General features: G+C 38.5%; 1 protein-coding gene across 1 annotated transcript in view; it reads left to right on the forward strand.

Annotated features, from left to right (window-relative positions):
* TPCN2 (two pore segment channel 2) overlaps window positions 1-6,971 on the forward strand; it is a 30,028-nt gene extending 23,057 nt beyond the window's left edge. Inside the window, exons 20-25 of the mRNA XM_068684562.1 lie at window positions 354-427; window positions 792-882; window positions 1,007-1,089; window positions 1,981-2,062; window positions 3,672-3,757; window positions 4,441-6,971. Coding sequence (XP_068540663.1) covers window positions 354-427; window positions 792-882; window positions 1,007-1,089; window positions 1,981-2,062; window positions 3,672-3,757; window positions 4,441-4,519 — 495 coding nt within the window. The 3' untranslated portion in view covers window positions 4,520-6,971. The remainder of the gene's footprint in view (window positions 1-353; window positions 428-791; window positions 883-1,006; window positions 1,090-1,980; window positions 2,063-3,671; window positions 3,758-4,440) is intronic.
* Window positions 6,972-23,591: the final 16,620 nt, after the last annotated feature.

Raw genomic sequence — 23,591 nt, forward strand, 5'->3', positions numbered from 1 at the left:
AAAAGGTGATTTTCAATGAATCTAACAAAAAGCTCCCCAAATACTTAAGTTATTCCTTGTACATATAGGTACTGTTTTTCTTTCTTTTTTTTTTTTCTGACAGATCATAAATTAAATTGATGTAATGTATTTTAACAACGGAAAGTTAAATAGAATATTAAAAAAAGTAAGAGCAAGCAATTAAAAAAAAACTCCAGACATTAAGAAGTATTTTAACTTCAATGGGTTTTGGTGTTGTTCATGACCAGAATCTTTTACTTGTGATACTAAGCTGAATTCCATGTTTAATTGCATTGTTTGCCTATTTAGTGTCAGAAATATTCAAAACTAATACTTAAATATATTTCTTCCAGGTGGTTTTCTATGCATTTGCTATAACTGGCATAATGCTGTTTAAAGGTGCTGTGGTTCCTATGGGAAATACCAGGTAACATTCTAAACATCACTGTTCAGAAAGAAGTACTCTGATTTTCAAAAGCATCTGCAACTCCATGCCTCTAAGCTGTTTCTGTGTCTTTTTTTTTTTTTTTTTCCTTCTTGCTCTTTAAGCTGGCCTTACTTAATTTTCAATCACACAGGCTTTTTTCATTTGCTACCCTTTCAGTTTTCTTCTTGGTGTGTTGAAATTTCCAGTGTGCTTATCTGTAGCTCGAAATTTTAACCTGCTGTAGCTTTAATGATTTCCCTTGTTTTCTGCGCATATGAGGTACTTAACTTTAATCACGGGAATCTTGCTTTTTGAGGTATAGTATGTAGAAAGGTGTGCTCATACCAGACCAATTCTCTTGTAGTGTTGTCAATACGACATATAATAATGGCACTCTGCAGTGTGGGACCTATGAACAGCTGGAATATTGGCCGAACAACTTTGATGACTTTGCTGTAAGTCTGATCATAGGTGGAATCCAAACCTCTTTCCCTCTGTGCCTGTCCCTGTCCCTCATTTTCTGAGGCTTTTTAACATGTGATGTAGCAACTCAATTTCTGTTTTACTTGTGTTATTCAGGCAGCAGTGGTGACCCTCTGGGATGTGATGGTAGTGAACAACTGGCAAGTCTTCCTGGAAGCGTTCTCAAGATACTCAAGTCCGTAAGTAGCAGTAATAATACCAAAACAGAGCCATATAAATCTAGCTTATAAAGTAACGAACAAGAATTATACACGTATTAGTATTTCTAGCAGTTAGGCATGCAGCTAACCTTTCTTTTCTTTCTAAATACCATTTTAGAAGGTATTGGAAACTGGTTTGGTAGCCGTCTTGCTCCAAAAAAGTGTGAATTGCTTAAGTGAATTTTAAGCAGGTTTGCAACATGCATTAGGTAGGTGGGTGGCTCTCACTGTAGAGCCAGTCTCACAGAAGAGATGTAAGTGAATCACTGTAAGATATTCTGGATTGCTTCTGCATTTTCCCTGGAGGTAAATAATGTTTAGAAGATTTAGAACCTAGGGCATATCTTTCATTTGCATCCCGTTATTTTTTGGAATGTTTGAATTAACTGGATAGGTTCTAAGTTAGGCTGTTTCACTGATGTTTGGCTGGTGAAATCTTAATGCAGTAGACCTGGGAAATTTGGTGTTTGATTTCTGTGGAGTCCTGATTTCATGATTTCCACACCTTGAATCTAGCAGTTTGAATCAAACAGAAGGAAGTGGTTCTTCATCCAGCATGTAGTTAAGGTGTGGAATTCTTCAACAGGCTGTTGTCTGTGATAAATGTTTAATGTGGTCTGGTGAAGACTGGACAAGTTGTGAAAGAAATCCTTTGGGATCTGCAATGAATGGAAGCTACCTCTAGCTCAAGAAATCTCAGAACTGCAAATGGTTGGAGATTGGGAGAGCTCTGAGGGGGTAGCCTTTTAGATATCTAGTCATGTTGTTGAGCTTTTTTCATGTTCTTCCACTTTTGACCACTCAAAGGACACTAGCCTAGATGGATCTTCTTCTTCTACTTTACTTATTGTCTGTTAATCTGATCTGCAGGTGGGCCAAGATCTATTTTGTAGCCTGGTGGTTGATCTCATCTGTCATCTGGGTTAATCTCTTCGTAGCTTTACTTCTAGAGGTAAGAAAGCATGTTTATTTGGTGTTGGATCCTGATAGCAGCTTCTGGTCTGTATGGGAAATAAGAAGAACCCAGGAAACTTTCTGGGAAATGCGGGTTGGTTTTGTGTGTTTGCTTAATCTTTTTCCCTATCTCCTCTCAGATGTTGAGGAAACATTTTCTTTTTCCCAGAAAATTGTGTATTTTTTTTTTTTTTTTAACTTTGTGACAAATCTAGTTGCATTTCACAGGGCGTATACATTTTTTGTTTCTGCTAACTCATCATAAAGATGTGTTATATCTTTAAATATTTTAGAAATGCTTCTCTTGTACTTTAATATTATTAGCATTTTAGCATTTAACTTCAGCTTTAGTTACCCAAGCTGCAAATATTTTTTGCATTTGTTTTGTCAGCAAATGAAGCTATTTAAGCTTTACATTTCTGTTTTATTTGGTGGTCCTTTGTCTCTTTTCACCTCCCAGTTTGGATTATTACCAAGTTCCACACTAGAAGAGTGGAACTGATTATTTATTTTGAAGAGGTTGTTGTTTAGAGCTTTTTTTAAGAAGCCATGGAAATATAGGTACCTAGTTAATGTCATGATGAACGTGTAGTTTCGCTGGTCTCTTGTGTCTCTGTACTTCTCTTGAAAGTTTAATTGTCTTTTGAGCTTTTTGATGGTGAAGGCAACAAGGGAACATTAATTGTAACGATCTAATCTATGTTAATCATATAAGCCTTGCATAAGTAATGGCAGAAAATTAACATCTTTAGAGGACTTCACCCCATCTTAAAACCAATGAAAATTTCTCTTCTGGAGATGTGGTGGTGTTGTTGCTTTTTGATTGCACAGATAACTAAAATGTGCTGCTTTATGTGGAATGGTAACTAGATCAATTTAGGTGAGATGAGTCTCATGCTAAGCTTCAGTCTTACCCCTGGGCATGTTAGGAAAGACTTTCAGTTCTGACAGGAGGCCAGTCCTGTAAAGTTTTCTGTATGCTTGCTTCTGAAGGGCTCTGGACAGAGTTTGTTGTAAGAGCAAAGACAGAGCATACTGGAGCCAGAGAGGATATCACTAGGATGTCACTATTTTTCTCTTTTATTTTTTCCTCCCTAAACTGTCTGCCTGCTCCTAGGTATTGATTCATACAATTAAAAGTGGATTGGGGAGGATGAAAAAAACAGAAGCTGAGTTTTGTGACTCCTGGACTAAGAATATGTTTATATTGTGTTGTTTTTTGTTTTTTGTTTTTTTTTGTGGAAAAACTTCAAAGCAAGTGAACTCTTTTGGGTAGTTCACACAGTTATCCTGGGGAGGCAGTCCTTGCTAGGCATAGGAAGCAGCAGGGTTATTTTTAGTTCTGCTGCTCTTTCAGTGTGGTGAGGAAGTTATTCAAAAAAAAAAAAAAAGTTATTCCATTCCTGAACAACAGATTTGAATAGTGACCCACAGTCAATAAATATGCTGATGTGCTGATGACTAAAATTACTGCCAATAAATAAAAACTGCCACTGTTTAAAGCGGTTCCCCTCCCCACCTCCTAATGTCTTGATCTGACATAACCTCTTTACTGATGTCACTAGAAGTAGCCTTTAATTTTTCTTTCTGCCTCTTTTATGTTCCAGAACTTTATCCACAAGTGGGACCGTCGCTGTCATCGGGAGTCTCTCTCAGATATTGAATATCAGAGGACAGTTGAACTAATGTTCAGGTGAGTTAAACTAGGATCAATAATCTACTTAATATGCAAGAGGGTAAAATGCTTGTTTCTTATTTTCTCTGTCAGAAGCAAACTGCTTCATCTGTTACCTCAGAGAAACTCAGTATATGCTTTGGTTTAGGCTTCCTTTAAGTTGCCTTGTTATCCTTTACCTTTATATGCTTCCTGCCAATAGCATTGTGGGTGAAGAGGTGTTGGAAGTGTGTATGTGGAGGGGGCTGTGCTGAGAGGTAGAAGAAAAGGGAAGATGAGGAAAGTGATGCAAATTCTTGGCTTATTATGAAATTGTGGGTGGTGAGTTGATACTTGATGATCAAGCACACATAGAACTTCTGGTGCACGTCGGATATTCAATAGTAGCATTGGGAACATGTTCTCATTGGGGAGATCTTTCAGGAAAACAAATTTACTGACCTTCAGTTGTATTGTACTGTGTGCAGGAAATTGTTTCCCTGCTCCTTATGGGAAAACAGCTGCTGGTTTCCATGACACATCTGCAAAGGATGGATCACTTGCAAGTAGATGCATCTTTAGGGAGCATCAACTTTATTGTAATTTTAATTCCTCGTTTCAAGAATGAAATGAGCACATGCAGCATCTCTGTGTGCATTGCAAAAACAAATGCTGAGAACTTCCCTTTGCTGTCCCTAACAACTCATGCTTTTTCTTTGTAGAGATGTTTTGGAAGAACCTACAGAGGAAGAGCTGATGGAAAAACTGCACCAGCATCCACACCTGCACTTATGTAGGTGACTGATGGGAAGGACTGATTTATTTAGACCTCTGTTTTCTTGAGGTTGTGAGCTGGAAGAAACTGGATGGATTTTCCGTGAGGTGCTGTTAGGAGAGGCTTGCAGGACAGTAGGACAGTATGTAAGGTTTTGCTTGGTAATTCTTTGAAGAAAGAATTTTTTTTATTGTTAATTAGTATCCTTTTTTTTTTTTTTTTTTTTTAAGATATTTGAATCTTTGCTATTTTGACTTGGTTTTAAGTTGCAATTTTAGAGGAATATTGCAGCTATTATTTTTATAAACTGTTAGTACCAGAAAATTTTATTTTCTTTTTTAAGATGGTAAAGTGTTAAAATGACAGTGCACTTTAAAACATGAACTTTGTAACCACTAAGCCTGCTACTTTGAAAAGCACAAGAAAATAGAGCTGCCTTTTACCGTAGAGGATCGTGGTGAGGGTTGAGTCCTGCAATTCAGGAATGGATTAGGCAGGGCCAGAACAAAATCCTTCACCTTTCCATAGAGAAACACTATTTTTCTGAAACGTGACACAAACCTATCTTTCTAAATTTACAGGAGTTACTCACTTTTAGAACACAAATTAACTTTATATAATCACAGGGAGTGGTTACTTCAAACCTCTTTCTTTGTTTTTGATCTAGGGCTCATGCTAGTTGCACCATGCTGGTAACATTGAGCATTTGTGGTTTTCAGTGTGATAAAACCCAGCTCTCCTTTAGAGGAGATATTCTCTCATGTTGCTTTTTAGTGAACTCTTACTTTATCTTCCTTCCAAGCCCTATTCTACACTGTATTGTATTCCATGAAAAAGGTGAGGAGAATGAATTTTGTCCAGAAGGTAGCATCACAATCACTGCAAGTCTCCCACTTAAAGGGAGGGGGAAAAAAAGGCTGAATGGGATAATCAAAGCTTTTAGCAGTTCAGTTTTTGAGTCTAGGGAATTGGAAGTGCTCAGCCGGTGTTGCAACATCATGTTCTTTTGTGGCTTTGTGGCCACGTGCTATATACCTGAGTGGTACTTTTTGTGTGAATAACTTTGTCAACAAATCTAAATTTGAGAAATAACAGTAAATTATGTCTGCATGCTTTTCATTAGCCCTTAGTATTCCTCTAAAAAAGGTGTTTGTTTGAATCTTTGTCACGTAACTAGGAAATCACTATGAAGAATATAATCAATTCCAACTAAAGTTACTATATGTGAAAATGAAACTACCCTTTGGGGTGCTGAATTTTCACTGAAACACTTGTCACTGAAATAGACATTGCTGTGGTTCTCCGCACTGACACAGGCGTGGGGAAGGTAAATGATAATATAGCTCTTTATAAATGTATGAATTACCAGGTCTTTTTTAGGTAACAAAACATTTTAGGAAAGTGCCAAGCTTCATCTTATTTACTTTTTCCCTTTCTTGCTTTCCCTCTCTTGTTTTGTTACTAGTCTTTTCTTAGTTTTGTCGCCCTAATGCAGGAAACAATCTGGGATAATGGTGCAGTTGAGCTCAAAAGCATATTTCTGTATTGTCGTCTCATCATTTAGAAGATATGTGGTGGTTCTTGTCTGTTTCCTTATCTGCTCTTAATTTTCCTTGTGCTTTGGAACAAAATACATGTCTTCTAGTTTGCGTATGTGTAGCACAAATCTGAACTGAGCGCTGAGACACTCAGCCATCTTTCTATACTTCTGTCATCTTGCACCTGAAGCCATGCTCTTGTTTTGTGTTCGCTTTCTTTCCTCTGATCTGTAATCCACTCATTAACTCAGATGCACAGGTTACAGTGACATTACCGTATTTATTTTCTGCCACGAGCTTAGAACACATGTCATAGCAAGTAGATAAAAGTATCAAAACACTTTTTTTTTTTTTTTTTTTAGGATAGTTTCCACATTTTATGATTAAATGAAGCTAAAAGACCAATTTATTGGTACTGTTAATGGAGTTCAAATACTCTGCTTACCTTTTCACTCTTTTTTTGTTTTCCACTTTTCTAAGTACTTTGAGAAGCCACTTTACCTCATCAAAAAAGTAAGTAGGTGGCCAGTTCCTGACTACCTCCAAGCTTTTTTCTTTTTTCTATTTCTCAAGCTTTTTCTTTGACCATTACATTTTACATTCCACTACAGTCTACCAAAGCAACATGATTTGGTATGGGTTTATCAAAAACATCATAACTGTCTCCACTATGCAGTTTTCACATCTGGACAAAAGGGAGTAGTCTTAGTCTTGTTCTTGTTTCACTTGTGTGTAATAGATGGGAAGTGTAACTAGAAGTTAATATAAAATCGTGGTATGTAAAGGCAGTTGTACTGGAAGATGTAACTAACTGCAAGTCTTGCACAAAAAATGTATAAATAATGAAAATGAATATATGTAACCGGGTAAAATTTGAGGTTTGTATTATTAAAACAAGTTTCTTCTTAAAAATATGAAGACAATTGAGGTGTTACAGTGATTCCTGTGTTGTGTTTTTTTGTTGTTTTTCTTTTTTTTTCCCTCACCTTTCTGCTAACGATCTACCTTGTGTTTGGTACCTATTATCATTTTTAGTTGAAGGTTGGGCTTGTGAAAGAGGTTACATGCAGGTAGGACACAACTGCTTGATTTCAAAATGCAGAACCTAAAATATGCTGCTCGATTATCTCCACTTCTAGAGGCATGTGGTGTCATCTTAAGGTACCTGAGATGCTTAGTTTTAAAGATGAAACTTCTTTGGAACTGAGTGAGGATTTTGGGGAGTTTGGTTTCCGTATGCATTTCAGTCTTCGATGCATCTGCAAACTGGATTTATTCTTTTGAATCAGGTTCTGTTTTTTTAAGAACAAGAAAAAAAATATCTATTCTTGGTCAAGCTAAAGGCTTTCTTAAGTTTGCTAATGTCTCTGGCAATGGCTTAGGTGGAACATGTGAGAGCCAAAGCAAATAGAAGGTGATCTTGCCTTATTAAATTGTGCTCAGATTTTGCTAGCTTCTGAAGGAGGGCTTTAATAACCAGACTGTTGGCTAATTTGAGATTCCTTAGATGTAATTTTTCTTCCTCATCTGCTATTACTTAAAGATTTTAGGAGTGAAGGGAGAGAGGAGAGAAAATTCAAGTGTTCTAAATTCTTTCAGTAGAAACACAAAAACAACCTCACAAGGACACTTAACTGTGATGAAATTTTAAAAACTCATCTCAATCAGACCTGTAAATAGGGCAGCCGGAGTGATTTTAGTAACTGTGTAGAAGTTGCAGACAAAGGAAAAGACACCCTCCTGTGTTTCAAGGGATTTTGTGAGTAGAGTATGTGATGTGTGCTTTCTTAGCCTCTTTATTGCATTGTTCTTGTACATCTCTTATCAAATTTTAGGGAATGTTGCTTTTTCATCTCTCCGACGTTTTTTAACTTGCAGAAAAATATAGGGACGCAGCAAGCTATCAGGAAACTGATGGGGAGTATTGATTAATTATCTCTGAAATGTAAGGTAAAGGTATCTTGTAGCTTATTAGGTACACCTGTCAGTATGCCATGGGCAGTAGCAACTGTGCGTAGTGTTACCATAACTTCTGCTATTGCTTAACATTCCTTTAGTCAGATGAAGTAATTTAAGTTTTCCATGTGTCTTGACTTTCTATTAAAACAAAAATAGGCGTCTGCTTTTTTTTAATGCAGGTGCTGATTTTTCTTTCCCTAGATTTCTGGCTAAATAAAAGCCCTTCCAACTGAGGGGAATTTTACACAGGTCAAGTAGTTTTGACTTAATTTGCAGTCTTTTAAATGCTTGGAGGCATTTATTATGTGAACTTTGGGTAGAAATAAGTTGGAGGGGGATAAAACTTGGTTTCTATTTCAACTTTAAACACTGTATAAGATACAGTTCAAAATGGCCTTGATAACCTAGAGGAGATTACCAAAAACTATTGCTATAAAATTTAATAAAGATAGGCTATTACATTTTAGAAGTACAAAATGTAGCAGTAAAAAAAGGGGACCAAGTGGTAAGAGGACAAATCTTGATCATTTCAGATATATTACAGACTAAACAACATCTGAAAGAGGTCAAAAGGAAATTACTTTGGTATTCCAGTTTGAACTGCCTTTCCAGTTTTGGGCCCCACACTTTAAAATGAACAGGATAGGGGAGCCATTTGCTACAGGACAGTAACAGAGGTTATGAGAGATTTGGAAGCTGTGTGTTGGGAGGAATTTTGAAGGAAATGACTTGCTCAGGAAAATGAGATAGGTAGATTGTTTTTAAACAGCATTTAAGTATATAAATGTTTTGAGAGGGACAATTGTTTATGTTGTGTAATCTCTGTGTGCTGACTGTAGGACAAGTCATAATTCAGACTTCATCAGAAAGAGTTGCTAGATAAGAGGAGAAGCTTCCTAACTCTGAGCACTGAAATTTCCCCTTCACTGGAGGGCCTTGTAGGAAAGGGTTTGACAGTCACCTGCTATAGCTTTGTCTGGATGTTTGTGAACCTGCCCCAGCTTGGTGATGCTTCAGCTGGTCCCTGAGATCCTGTCCCGCCTACCTCTCAGTGATTTCACTGGAAGGAATTCCCATGGCTGTAACAAACCCTGCTTTTGTTGCTTAGAGCATGTGCTCTTGGTTCTAGCTAATGGCTTACAAATGTTGACAGTATACAAGTTTTTTTTACAAGTAGGGAGAACAAAAAATAAGCACCTTCAGCCTCCTGTAGCCAAGCAGTAAGATGAAATTTAGTTGTATGTGCTATGTCACTAATGTTCAACTGTGCTTCCCTCAGTCACCCGTCATCTCCCCATAACAGTGCAGTTTTCCCCATTTTTTTCCCTTTAATCTTTTTTCTACATCTCTCCTCTCTTTGGATGAGAGGAAGAATATGCTACCCTTCTAACAGTTCATGCATTTGCTTATTGGCAAGCCAAGCAGATGAGATGACTGTTTGTCTTTCCTGTGGTTGGAACACTTAATGTAGGCACTCTCCTCTACTTGCTACCAGTTGTCACAAAATGCATGAGACTTTTTTTTTTTTTTTTTAATACATTAGGTCTTCTGTCAAATACGGTTTCGTGAATGAGTTAAAAAAATTATCAGGGGACTCATGTTCTGTGTGATTCTTACAGTGAAGCAGCTAGAAAATCTTAACAAAAAGTAAAGCTGGATTGTTGGGAATTATGTTAATTAAAAATGGCAGGATGTTTCGCTGGATCCAGGGTGACTTGGGATCGGAATACTCTCATTGAGAACTGAGCACTTGTGCTCTTTTTCTCCCCAGCAGAGACTTTCTGAGACTGAAGTGTGCTCAGCATTAGTAATCTGTAGAATGTGGGAAAATTTCTCAGAACTGTGAACTGGGCTTTCCTGTATTCATCCTCCAGGGATACCATTGCCTTTTTTTTTTTTTTTTTTTTAAAGATAAAATAGATCATGGACTATCTAAATAATGGAGGTAAGGTAATGGTAAATCTGTCGCAGGAATAAACACCAGCTCTTCAGACTTCCTTATTCACAAACCTTGTGTTTTGTTCTATTCTTAAATCTTTTTCTGTGTTTATAGAAGCACTACTTTCCCTGCATACAAGGAGAGAGAATGTTCAGGAAAAGGCTTCAAGGCTAAGATGGTGCTCTTCAAATACTATGTAGAGATATGAACAGCAAACTACTGGGTGAACTACCTGTAGTTAACTCCCATGAAGAATATGAAAACAATTTCAAGAATGTGTATAAAATGGAGTCACAAGGGATACTAAGTATGCTTGTGTTTTTAAAACGTCTTAGTGGACTAAAATTGTTGCAATTTTGGAGGAAGAACTGGTGTTACCTCTATTTTACACATCTTTGTTTTCCAAAGGTAGCAAAATGATGTTTTGCCATGAATTATCACTTTTACCTACTAAAAGAGAAAATATAAGCATCCGTCCTGATTTCTAATTCTAGCTATTCGTGTAGTTTATTTGCAATGATGTTCATATCCAATCTTACACTTACTTTTTTTTCCACGGTAATTGTATAAAAATGGCTTGCTGATTTTAAGTTTTTGACCTTCAAACTGTAAGTTGAAGCTAATTGCAGCTTGTCCTTTTCTTTAATGCTAAACATTCCTTATAACAGGCTCGGTCATCTTTTTTCCATTAAGCTAGTTGAGCAGGTGTTGTCTTTGTTCTGTAAGGATACTTTCATGGCCCCCATCATTGCATTACTTGAGTTCTTCCCAAGTACTTTACTGAAAACATCCTGTTGGGATAGGAAAATATTGCTATCCTTATTTTACAGATGATCAGCTGAGATATTTGGTCATCTGCCCACAGCCGAGCTTGAAATCCGTGGGAGAGTTAAGAATAAAACCTGGAGTCCCTGCTCACTGCCTTTGCTAACAGACAATGCTGCCTTTTTTCTTTGCAACAGCTGTGAACTTCAGGTGTATGTTTATAAGATGATGTTGATGTTTCCATGTCAATTGGTTTAGTTTTGCTACTGCCTGTTCTTGTATGTAACGCTTTTATTTACTTTGTTTTAAAACTGCAGAAAAATCCTGGAACCTCTAAACTTCTAACTATACTTACTTCCCATCTTACCTAAAAAAGGAGGATTATCACTGATCTGCCATCTGATTAACAAATATTTAGTAGAAATGATCTAAGGCTGGCCCATATGCTGGAAGTTTAGTGAATGTAAGTAATCTACAAAATTCTAGTAACTAAGGTACTACTGTAGATGTATAAAAAGACAAGGGGAGGGAAAAAAAGACGACTATCCTTAAATAGCAGTTATTTGACAACTCCGGTTCTCGCTGCTGTCAGGCCTGGAACTCACTTCAGGAATGCTTTTTTTTCCTTAGCATCATCTCCCTTCATACAGCTTGCACCTTTCATTGAGATAAAAATGAGTGGTCCGACTTCTCAGAGCTGGTGAGTGCCTGCAACAGCATATTGAATTTTGAAAGCTATGTCCAATTACCCTGGATTACCTCACTAACAAAGGATCATGAGCATTTGAGAGGATGGAAATTGATGTCAAAATAGAAAACGGAGTACGTTTTTAACACCAAAGTGTATTGTATAACAGGTGTGCATGTCTGTAATGTGAAACACAATCTCTAATATGGCTACAGGTTGCTGGGCTGGATGCAGAAATTAGAGTCAAATTGTAAGGATTATGTTACACAGGCTGTCACATCAGGTAAGCATATAAACCCCTTCTGGTCTTAAAGTTAGGATTATTGTGCAGGATTCTGGCTAAAATCAGACTGCGTTCTATTAGCTTCCAGAAAAGAACTATGGCTTTGTGTGTGATGTAAAACTGTAACACTATAGCATTGAACTTGGTAATAGTAGTATAACAACGGTCTCATACAGTGAGCATCCAATTGAGGTGAACTGGAAAGCCAGTCTAACCCATATTATTTTATGATGTTATGTCTCCTTCTTGTGTTTAGGAATGAATTGGTTCCACACGCAGTGAGTTGAGCTGTTGCCAGTACTCTTTTTATTAAGTAATGATCTTAGAAAGTAAAGCTGAAGTCTTTAATGTGGCTTCCCTTACCTGTTTAATGCCAGTGAGAATAATCTTGTATTTCAGCAAAACTACGAGTGCTTATTTTCCAGCATCCTGGATAATTGGTAGTTTCTCTGAAAAGACTTGAACAATTACTTGCTGTAGAAAAATGACTCTAAAGAAAGAACTTCTCTGTAAAATCAAAGGTGAAGGTGTTAAACCCAGACAATAAAACTTAGATCAAAGTAGCCAGCGGAAAGGGCTGTAAGAAGAGCAGATTGTCTTTTAAGCTTCACTATGTTGTGCAGGGTGTTACCTCTCCCTTCTTCTAATCAGATTTCATGAAGAAAGCAAAGCTATTCTTTTCCGATGTAATTCAATCAGAGCCCTCAGCTAGATCAGCAGGAAAAGCACCTGCCTTTCTTGCTTTAGATTTGGTAGATAGACCCCAGTTTTTGATAGCAGTTAGTTAATCCATAACCCAAGCATGTGCCCACAGCAACACCTGCCATGCAGGTGAGCTTTTGGTCTTGTTAATGTATAAATATAGTATGGATTTTTGTATTAAACTCGCACACTTGCGCACCCAATAGTGATCGTCATAAGTAGGAGAATTTAATAAAATGAGATCATAAATGTCTAATGTACTTTTTGTTGGGCAATAAAATTGCCCACATGTTGTAATTGAGGTCTGAAGTTAACTTGCTTGCTGGGGCCTCTCTAGGGTAGATTACAATGACTAATAGAGCACATGAAAAAATGTTTTTCATGCTCTGCTTTTTCTCCCTTTTTGTCCACTAGCCTTTCTTCCTTAGCTCTATCTTGGGTTGGTGCCCATTGTAATATCTACTGCCATCAAACTCAGTACTTTAATATTAGGCACACATTTGAAACATCTGCATGACCGAGACCCTCCACAGTGACTTTTAAGCTTTTGTCTCTGATGTTTTCCAAAGTTCTTGGTTCTCTTCTACTCTCCTGAGTGATCCTGATATAGTCCTCCTGAGATCTGTAAAGCAGGCTCCTGTACTTTCTAATTTTGCAGATATTGGAAAGTGAAGTGTGGGTTGAAGGCTTGATTTCGGGCATGTTTTCTAAAACTGACCTACATTGCATAAGGTGGCCACTGTGAAATTTAGGTGTGGAGGACCTTATATTCAGTTGTGCCCTGAAGTTCCCTGCATGTGATGTCTTGGTTTGTGCAGAGCAGGGTGTTACCTGACTTCACAGGTGTTTGGGGAGGGCCACATCTACTTAGTAAAGGAGGGGCAGGGTGGAGTTAAATCCCACATAGATAATAAGGTGGTGGTTCAGAGAAGAAAAAGGGTTGTGATCTGTCAGTGTATGGAAGAATCCCATTGAGAGGAAGGGAATTTCAGTTCTTTAAGATGGGGTTCACAAACATTGTCCAGAATATGTTATGTTACACTTGAGTTTTCTGTGGCTGGCAGCAGGTTAGTGTGCGAAAAGACTTACCAGAAAACCGCTAACACTTTACAGAACATTTTGCTGTATCATTTTACAGAACAAACTCTTGATGGAGCTTTTCAAGGATCATGTCAGGTACTTCATTGCTACGGTTGCATTCTTTCCCCTTCACGTTTACAGTAGCTTGTGTCCTTGAGGCTATGAAGGAGTGCTGTGGTGCCCCATGGCTTTTCCTGACACTGCTTTTTGGTGACCTTTAGTGACTGTTGCACAGTTTCACTTTCAGATTGAGGTAAATACCTTCCCATAGAAGGGGTGCTTTGATGACTATTATATTATTAGATCTGGTTGTCTGTCTTACACCTTGCAATGCTGATCAAACTCAGGTCAGGTATGTATAAAATGCTGCCATTTGAATTTGGAAGTACCTTACTGCAGAAGTGAGCTTCCAGTGGGGGGTAGTGGCACCAGAGTCCTCTGATTAACAGTCTGCTCTGCCATATATGCCTCAAGTCATGTTACAGGATTACAGTCACAACACTGCACAATACTTGCTGGTTAATTGCAACTTAAAAATGAATACTCCTGTTGAAGATTATAATAGGTCAGACCCAGTGCTCTAGCAACACTTCTGGAATGCATTTTAAAAATGAATACAAATGGTATTTGTTTGCTGTTGAACAAATAAAAGGATTACAATAGGAAAGGACAAGTTAACAGGCAGTTTGTGACCCATCACAGAAAGCACTGGAGAGTCACAGAGTCTGCCCTGTGAGCTTAATGGGGCTTGCACTCTCTCTTACAGTCAAAATAGATGAAAGGAAGAAGGCAAGGAAAACACTTTCCAGAGAGAGACTGAAACAAAAAGACTTTGGGCACAAGGAATTATCTCAGGAGTGGGAACTGAACCCAAATCCCAAATTCGACACTTCATTACCTTCAACGGACCATTCTTCACAGTAAGTTTGACCCTAAGTTATAATTTTGGTCGTTGGCAAAGTGTCTGTGCTACAGTGGTGGGTTTCTTTCCAGCAGTTCTCCCACCTTTTCTTGTGAGGGTGTTCTCATTACATTGATTGCCTCATCAGTTACCATGCTCCATGTGGTCTGTTGACATTGCTTAAGAAGGAAACTGTGCAGAGCTCATCTCCAGAGCTTCCCAGCCACAAACTGGTGCTTCATGGGAGCAGCAGATATGGAGAGCAGGAGTTTTCCTTTCAGGTGCTATAATCTCACTTTGAGACACATACTTTCAGAGGCTGGTAGGCTTCAGGTAGCAGGATGGTGCTGTGAGTGCATCTGAATGCTAGAAAGCCTAGGGGAAATGCAGCCAAGTAGCAGGGCAGCTTGGCTTCTTTTTCCTACCCAGGGGAGAGGCAGGAACCCAAGACAGTATTTTTTCCTGGAAGCAGAAGCAGGTGCCCATCACCTTCAGTGAGATGGAGAGGAGAGGCCAGCTGTGGGTAGGAGAATGTGGAAGTTGGAGAGCTCTCACTGAAACTGTGTGAAAGGATGTGGAGGGTATAGATGTTGGAGAGGTGTATAGAGGGCCTAAGACCTGCCTTTGTGAGTTCATGCCAGGTGTGTGTTCGTAAGCTGAGTTTCAATCCTAGCTACTATAGAAAATGAAGAAGCATGGAGAAAGTGAGAAGACATTAAAAAACAGAGGACATTTAAAAAATACAATTAAAGCTCTCATGATTCTGTTGTGCCCTTTCCCTCTCTCCTCCCCTTTTCTTTTTTTTTATTAGTTTTGACATACTATTTTTCTTATTTTGAGGGTATGGTGGTGTCTATTTATTTATTAATTCTCTAGTTGTAGTTTTTGCCAGCAGAGGGAGTTGAAGACCCCCTTTTAGACTTGGACCATGCAAGTTGGGCTGCAGCCCTTCTGGGTGCATTTAATGGAACATTCTCAGCATAGTTAAATGCTGGGGCCTGCATCAAGGGGTTGGAATACCATCAGGTGGGCTTTGCTGGTTGGTTGGTTTTAATGGAGAAATCTGGGAAGATGTGTTTTGAGGCAATGAATTATCAATGCTAAACATCTGTTTGTCCCAAAATGTTTGTGCATGCCTGTTTGAATGCTTCTTGTTGTGCTTGGGGTATGAAAATAAAGTGAAACTCCTCACCACTTGGTAAATTCAATTTCATTGTCCCATTTGAATAAAATACAGGTGTATAGGTAAACTGCAGATGCATTTCAAAACAATCTCTGATCTTTGAGAATCCCAGAGGTGGACAAAAAAATTGAAAATAACTTCTAAAGTTTAACACAGTGATCAATTTTTCTTTTGGGCTGTTCTAGGGAAAGAATTGTTCTTTAAGTTTTCAGTGCATACATCAGGACCCATATGTTCTGGTGACAGGGACATCCTGCTGTATCTTACGTGCCAAAACAAGAATAATAACGATACATGTGAAAATAAATCAGGCACTGCTGGGCTTCCTTTAGATGTGTAATTGTGGTTCCTCTGTCTTTTGACCATAAATCTCTCAGTTGAGCATTCATCCATTGAGCAGTCAGGGTCTTTTATAGCATCTCAAGCTGATAACTGAAATATAAACCACATTTTAAAGTAATTTGTTGTATAAAATGGCTTTGCAAACCTCAAATTCTACTGATTGGAGCAGATACCCCTGTTACAGTTCTAGCAGCGTGGACAAATTCTTCAGAACTGAGCAGCTTGTTCTTGTGGCTAAATACGTACTGACAAAATTTCTTTGCTAGTTTCTAGAATTTCTTTAAACCAGCATTCTGCGACTGTTTATTTTCATTGTGAGAAAAGCTGTAGTGTTTATAAACACTTGAAGGCTTTTCAAATAATAATTATAGGTGGGATGAATCTTTAGATGCAAGTAAGTGTTCCACTGTTTCACTTAAACCTGGTGGGCTACTGCTTATGTTCATATACCGTTGCAAACTTAATTTAGATGTAGTAGTAAGGTCTAAAACAAGTTGTGCTTTGTAAAGAAACCAAAGAAAGGAACTAAACAGTGCCTGAGTGAAAACAGTGAGGGGAATCAGCGTGTCTGGCATTGACATAATACTGCGAAATCAATGCTTTGATCAACTATAAAGCATAACAGCTACGTGAAAGGTTTGCTGTGGTTAGCTGGCATTATCTCTTGTGCAAAGCAAAGTACATTGTAAACCAGTAAAAATTAACTGCCAGAGCACAATGATGTTTTTGTGACTGGGAATTCAATAAAATTATGCTTTTGTTGGCAGAATGATAAAAAGAATGGGGGCCATTTGCATACAGGTGAAGAGGGACAGCGATGTCCCATGTTCCTCAAAATCTGAGGCACCACAGGTATGCAAAGTGCTTCAGCTCGAAGTGCTGCCTTGAATTAAACTTTTTTTTTTTTTTTTTTTAACCTGGGTGGTTATCAAGTGGATGGAAATGGGCAATACCAAGATAAGTCATTGGGTGGCAGCAGAGCATTTACCACTTACTGTGGCATTCCAACAAAAGAAAGGACCATGCGTAGTTCTACTTAATTTTCATGTAGGTATCTGAAAACAAATCTTGCACTCTGAAACACTATCTCAGAATACCTGTGATGAGAGAGCTCTCTAAGACAGGAGATTTCCCTTCTGAAGAGTGTTAGCGTGTGTGTATATATTTATATATATACATATATATAAGGTATTTGTGTTTAAACATATGTGTACGTGTGCACATAAAAACTGTGTCTCTGTGTGGCCTCTGCTGGTTTTAGCTCAGTAGCGAGGAGCTTTAATGTGATTACTACAACTACCAGCTCTCAAATTAGATCTCATATCCCTGACAGTTCAAGCTTGTTCGTAAAATGTATAGCTCAGTGCTGCTGTGAGTGAAGCCATGTCATAGTTCTCAATTATTTTTCTGCTAGGAGGAACTAAGTGTTTCTGTGAATAGGGCCAGCGATGGGTAGTTAACCAAAACTGCCAATGCTTTTATTAGTCATGTCTAGCTTTTTGTAAGAAAAGCAGGAGAAGTAGGACAGTTAATATTTATTATTCTTTAGGTGGGAGTGCACCTCTGTATTTATTCGACAATTTAAATATTAGGTCTCTCTTTTGGCTGAAAGATGCGGATGGTGCTTCAAGGACTTGGAAAATACTGTTTTCTTTTGGAACTAGAGAGTAAGTTATTCTTTGTGTATTTTTCCATTTCAGTGAAGGGATCAGATGTTCATTTTCACTTGTTTTGTCTTCTACTTTAACATCAGCCCTGAAGAGGGCTGATTCTGTACACCTCACGGTGTAGTTAGTGCAAAGGAATGTTCCATGACCTTAAGGAGGACACATCAAATGTAGCATGCATTGGTACAAACATACACTTTTCCTTTTCCTCGTACACATTATGAAGTTACAGGCAGCTACAGGAAGATCAGGTTATTCTTTTCTTTAGTTCTGTTCACCCATTCCGAGCAAGCAGGCACTTAACCAATGTAAACTGTGCAGCTAAAGCAGTTTTGAATACCAAGTGTGACCAGTATAAGTAGTTTGTAACCCATGCATGCTCAGCACCCTGGCCAATAATCTCTGCTTGCTTTCCACTCTAGCACTACACAATAAGTGGGTCTTGCAATGAGGCAAGGAGGTCAACTCTTGCAAACCCGAAGCAGAAAATAAATTCCACAATTTGTCTTCAAGTGCATCCTGGTTTGATCCTTTGTGATGAAGACCTGCTGCTGTGTGTCTGTGCCTCTGTGTTGAGGAAGCAGAAGGCACAGGGAGGCAGAGGAAGCACAGATGTTTCAGGTGATCTCAACTGTATGGTAACACAGAGAAGGGGTAGTCTGAGGCATCGGCACTGATTTGTTAGGCCAAAACTAACACCTCTCTAAGTAATGTCATAACATGCTTTCTGTGAAAAAATGTAAGATACAGTATCACTTGCAGAACAAATTAAGGTGGAAGTTACAGCCCAAAGATGTGCCTTTTGTGCCTAGTGGAAGGCATAAAACTGAGAAGGGGGAAAGATGATAAAGACAGTATGATGGCAGTGAGAACTTTTTGCTTGTATTTGGACCATATCTCATGAAGTTACTACATTTCAGGATATTCTCTTCATCTGCAAATTATTTAGCTGTAATGAACTCACTTTTTTTCCCCTGCCACTTTCTCTTATTAGCTTAACTAGTTCTTTTGTTAACTGCTCGATCCACACGACTCTGGGCTTATTTGAATTTGCCTATACGTGGGACAAGTGTCCACTCATGTGTTGTTTCCTTATTTACTTCCACACTCTGAGGTTAACTTCTGCAGAACATTAAGAAGTAGAGTGGAAATGATAGGAATCGTGGTACTGAGGGTCAAGCGTGCCAAGTCTTCCGATACCTCTCTTTGCCACTAATGTACACACGTGCTAGGAATTGAGTCATCAGTGCAAATGTGTTGGGAGGAACAACACTGAGCTTTTTATCTGTAGATAATTTGTTTGGGTGAAGCCGCTTTGGGTTTATGTCAGACCGCGGGTGATTAAGTGAATTTGTGGTAGAAAATGAAGGTGACTAATGAGAGTTCTGTCAATTTTGGTCTGTGGTACGTGTAGCAGATATTTTTCATTTTCTGACGGACAACAGTTGTGGAGAGAAGTACCAGAAAATGTTAGAAGGCTATTTGCAATCCCTTATATATAAGGGTTATGGGTACTGATGCTTCACGTCTTCCCGAGGCTGTGTGCTGCTTCTTTTTGAGGAATCAGCTCTCTAAATCTCGAACAACCCGAACAAGTTAATTGATTTTTTTTTTATTTTTTTTATGAACAAATTGTCTTTGTTTTTCATTTTCTCCCCATTCAGGGGTCCTTCAACCTGACTGCAGAAAATACACCATGCCTGTTGCCCTTTGCCTATTTTACATGCTGACAATAGAAAACCTTTCTTTTCCCACAAGTTTGCACTGACATTCTTGTCTTCCTTAAAGGTTACTTCAAGAGGATGACCACCATTTCCTCCCAGTTAAGCTTCCCTATGTCAAAGATATTTGATCATTTCCAGTGGATGGAAAAGGGCAGTTTGCAAGCTGGTAATTGTACGTGTACCTCTGCAGGCTGTTGTGATCTTGTCTATTTTACAGCATCCTATGGATTCAGCAAAAGTGCATCGAAAGCCCCTGGGTGTCACAGGATGATTTTATGTTCAGTGCCTTGCATATTTTAACTATTTGATCTAGAAAGATTTGGACTGTAATTAGGGAAGTCTCTACACAAATTTTTGAGGAGAGGAAAGAGGTCACCGTCATTTTGAAGAAGGCCAATGTCATGCATCAAAGCATTCATGTATTTTGGGGGCAATCTGGAATGAAATGCAGTCACTCTGAAGTGGCATCTCAGTGTAGACAGCAGGGCAATGTACGTGTGACCATATGAGCCCCGTTGGCATCTGTTGGTTTCAGGTGCTTTGGTGTTCTAGTCTGCGTACTGTCCTCAGCATGGAACTGATTTCCCAGGGAAACTGAAATGTAAAAATTGTAGAGTAGCTCAGTTTGAATTTACGCTGAAGGAGCTGTAATGTTGGCAGGTAGTGGTATCAATACCTCTGCACATGGTAAGCAGCTGTCAGTAATCCATGTGGTTGCGTTAATACTGTGAGTTCTGCTGCGATATAGCCTAGGATGTTTCAGATACAGTGATCATAGCTGTCCAGAGAAGCATCTATGCTGCTCTTTCTTCAGCATTTTGGATGTTCGTGTTCAAGTTTTGACATATTACCCTCATTCAGTGGTAAATTAGGTTCTGAGATGACAAATCAGGTTTTTGTGCCTCTTTTACGGTGTACCACAGAGCTTTAGAATTTCATGTGGCCTTATATAAAAGGAAGTAAATGATTGTGCATTATTCATAAAATGTTTCCATCTTTTGTGTGTTTCCTCTCCATAAATTCACCAGCAGAGGGCTGAAGGATTTACTGCCTACTTACCTTGCCTTGAATTCATGAGTACACTACTGAAACTTCCCTCCTGAAAGAACTGTTCCTGACAGGTTTTGACCATAGAACTAAAACACTCGGTGCTGTCTGAACGCGTGATGTATGCTGCATACCATCCTAAGCTAGGAGGTACATCCTTTACATCCTTTCCACGTCTGAGTAATGTTCCTAGCAAAAACTTCAGATGTCACTTTTCAAGCAGTACGACATTTTGAAGCATTATTGTTTTACATCAGAGCTGCTGAGCGGATGCTTTTCTGTGAGGTGCAATTTTTTAAGCTGGTTATATCTGCCTGATAGTTTCTGGTCTGCATGAGGGAGCTTACTAGGTAAGGTGGCTGTAATGGTCAATCTTGATCGGACGCTGATGTCTCTCTACAGCAGCTTTGGCTGGCAACTCAGTGCATGCTCAGGAAAGTTCTTCTGCTCTCCTTGTTGCATGCCCTACTGAGTTGGGTTAAAAACAGGACTTTGTATTCTGAGAACATAGCCAAAGGTGGAAACTTGAGCTTCATGGGAAAGTAAACAGATTCTTTTGGCATCTCAGAATGGGCTAGTTCCCGCAATAACCCAACACGTTTTTCCTAACGAGAAGACTGGGATTCAGAGTTCCTGCTCTTAAAAGTGGTAGAAATTCATTCTCTACTCTACAGAAATTGTGGTTGAGTTGCTTTTGAGCTGTTCTTCAGAAAATTGAATTATTTCTTGATTCTAAGTCCACTGAAGAGACTAAAAGATTTCCACTGGTCAGATACATGATGTATTATGAAAATAGCAAAGAATGTCACTGTGGGTTTTTGACCCTAAAAGCAGATTGGCAGCATAGATATAACCTAGCTCTTCATGTTTTCCGAGTGCTTTGCTGTTAAGAAAATTAAGTAAAACATTATTATAAAATTTTCAGTTGAAAATATTTAGATGGACGTGTTCAGAGACCATTTTAATGGTTTTCAGAGTGTCTTCTTCCTGAGTCTTTTGGATTCTTATATATCCAAATGTGATCTCTCAGGACCATTTTTGCCAATGGAATGTTTTCTTAATTGTATCCAGGCAGTTCAGTGCAGAGAAGGAGTGACTGTGAGCAGGAATAAATCACTGCTAAGTACCCTGAAAAGAAAAATGAGCAAGACTTGAATAAAAACAAATTTACCACCATGACTTACTATTTCTGAGGTGCCTAGAGTAGAAGTGTGATCACATTTCTTGTTATAAGCCTTGTTTGAAATGAATGAATGTTTTTCAAAAGAATTAGTGACTTAGATTCTATACAATTCTGCATGCTTGTTGTGTGCTTTCTAGAGTTCCTTTTGCAAAGATGATTAATATGATTAATATCACTCTGTAAAGTATTTACCTAGGGCAAAAGCAGTTTCTTTCTATTCTCTGCTTTTTATGGTAGCGACTAGAGGCTGGTTAAGAGCAGGGCTGTGTTGCATTAGACGTAGAACAGAAATGATCCCTGTCCCAGTGAAGCTGTAATTTAAAACGACAGAATGAAGAAAGGGACGTTCAGAGAGGTAATAGTGTAATAAAATCATATTAATTTTATCATTATTCTTTTTTGAGATATTCTCTATTTTGGGAGAAGCTAAATGGATTGGCAAAGGGAAAGCAGCTGTCTGATCTGCAAAGGAGGTAAAGGATGATGGAATAAAGCTGAGATGAAGACCGAGGGTCTCCGAGAGGTCTCTCAGCATCAGTTGTCTCCTTTCCATTGCGAAGTGCACAGTGTTTTTACACATCACATCTATGTATATATGAACATACGTGTTTAATAGCAGACTTCTGTCTGCATGCACTTCACTAGTGGTTTCTTAGTGAGCATATCTGTATGAATATTCAGCAACATTCTTATCAATGTACTAGGTTTTTCTTTTTTGTCCTGGGAAAAGCAGGAAATATAGAATATCTGAGAAATGTATTTCTTGAAACTGGCTTCCCATAGCATATAGTGCCTCTTCAGTGCTTCCTGTGTTGTGCGTGCAAGGTGAGATACTGCCCCGATGGTAGCTGTGGCAATACCCCAGCATGATCAGTGCTGGAATGTTTTATGCTTTGAAAGAAAGTCCTGCCTTAGTGTAAAGCAACAGAATACTTTGTGGCAGCAGTGTTGACACAAGGATTATAAAGCTTGCTTGTTATTTTTGTGTATCATGGAGTTCAGCAACAAGTTCAGTTTCTGAGATCCCCAAATCCTTTTTAAAGCCATATATATGCGTGTGTGTGTGTATATATATATATGCACTCTATATATACTATATATATATATATATATGTATATAGTGTCTCTGTTCTCAGAGGTGCAACATTTCCTGTACAAGGTTCATCGTTCCTAAATAAATGTAGGTTACAAGTGTTCATGTTGTCAGTATGTCAGTAGCTCAAATCTGCTATAGCCTAACCTTCTCAAAACTTTGACTAATCTCCTTATTCATTGATGAGGAAAAAACAGGTAAGTTGGGAACTTCATTGAGTCTCAAAAACTAAAACACACAAGGGCTGTTCTCTTTGCAGTAAGTATTTCTGCTGAAGTGCTCAGATAAAAAAAAAAAAAGTGAGGTCATGAAACACAGGATTTTTTTTCTTGCAGGTTGGAGGTGAGTTTGAAGTTATTTTTTCATTTAGCCAGGAAAGTTGATTATCATTAATAATGCAGCCTCTAATGTTTTGTTGTAATCTTATTTTAAGGAAATGTTTAAGCATTAAGCATTTTTCCCACAGCAGTGAAACAATGTACTTTTCCCTGCCAAAGATCACATTCACATATATCCTCCTCATTCATGTAGCTGGAAGGTAAAGTTTGGAGTTTTTCCAGTAGCCCAGCTGCCAATTTGCCATCATTGATTATTATCAGGAGTTGTTTGACTGAGATGTCTGATGTATAGCAAAGTATGTTCTTGGCAGCGTGTGATGTATTAGCTGTTTCAGGTCTTGGGGTCCCACTGGTACTGCTTCATGGAAGGCTGCACTTCAGAACTGATTGTAGTTTGCTGAGAGAGAGCTCCTATGATGTAATTAAGTTGTAGTGCATCGATTAGGCAGCGTGTGTGTGATGGGAGAACGAGTTTGCTGGCACCCATACTATAAACAGAATACCTAATCCAATTCCTTGGCGTTCAGAAGAAGTTCAGCTATTGAATTTGGTGAGAGGAGGTGCGTGCTCAGTGTGCTTTTGACTTAGTATCCAATTCCCAATGTCCCTGAAATGTTATCTTTTCTGTTAGGACAGGTATTAGGAGATCAAGAGTTGGATTCAGTA

This window comes from Anas acuta, chromosome 5, assembly GCF_963932015.1.
Source record: "Anas acuta chromosome 5, bAnaAcu1.1, whole genome shotgun sequence".
NCBI lineage: Eukaryota > Metazoa > Chordata > Aves > Anseriformes > Anatidae > Anas > Anas acuta.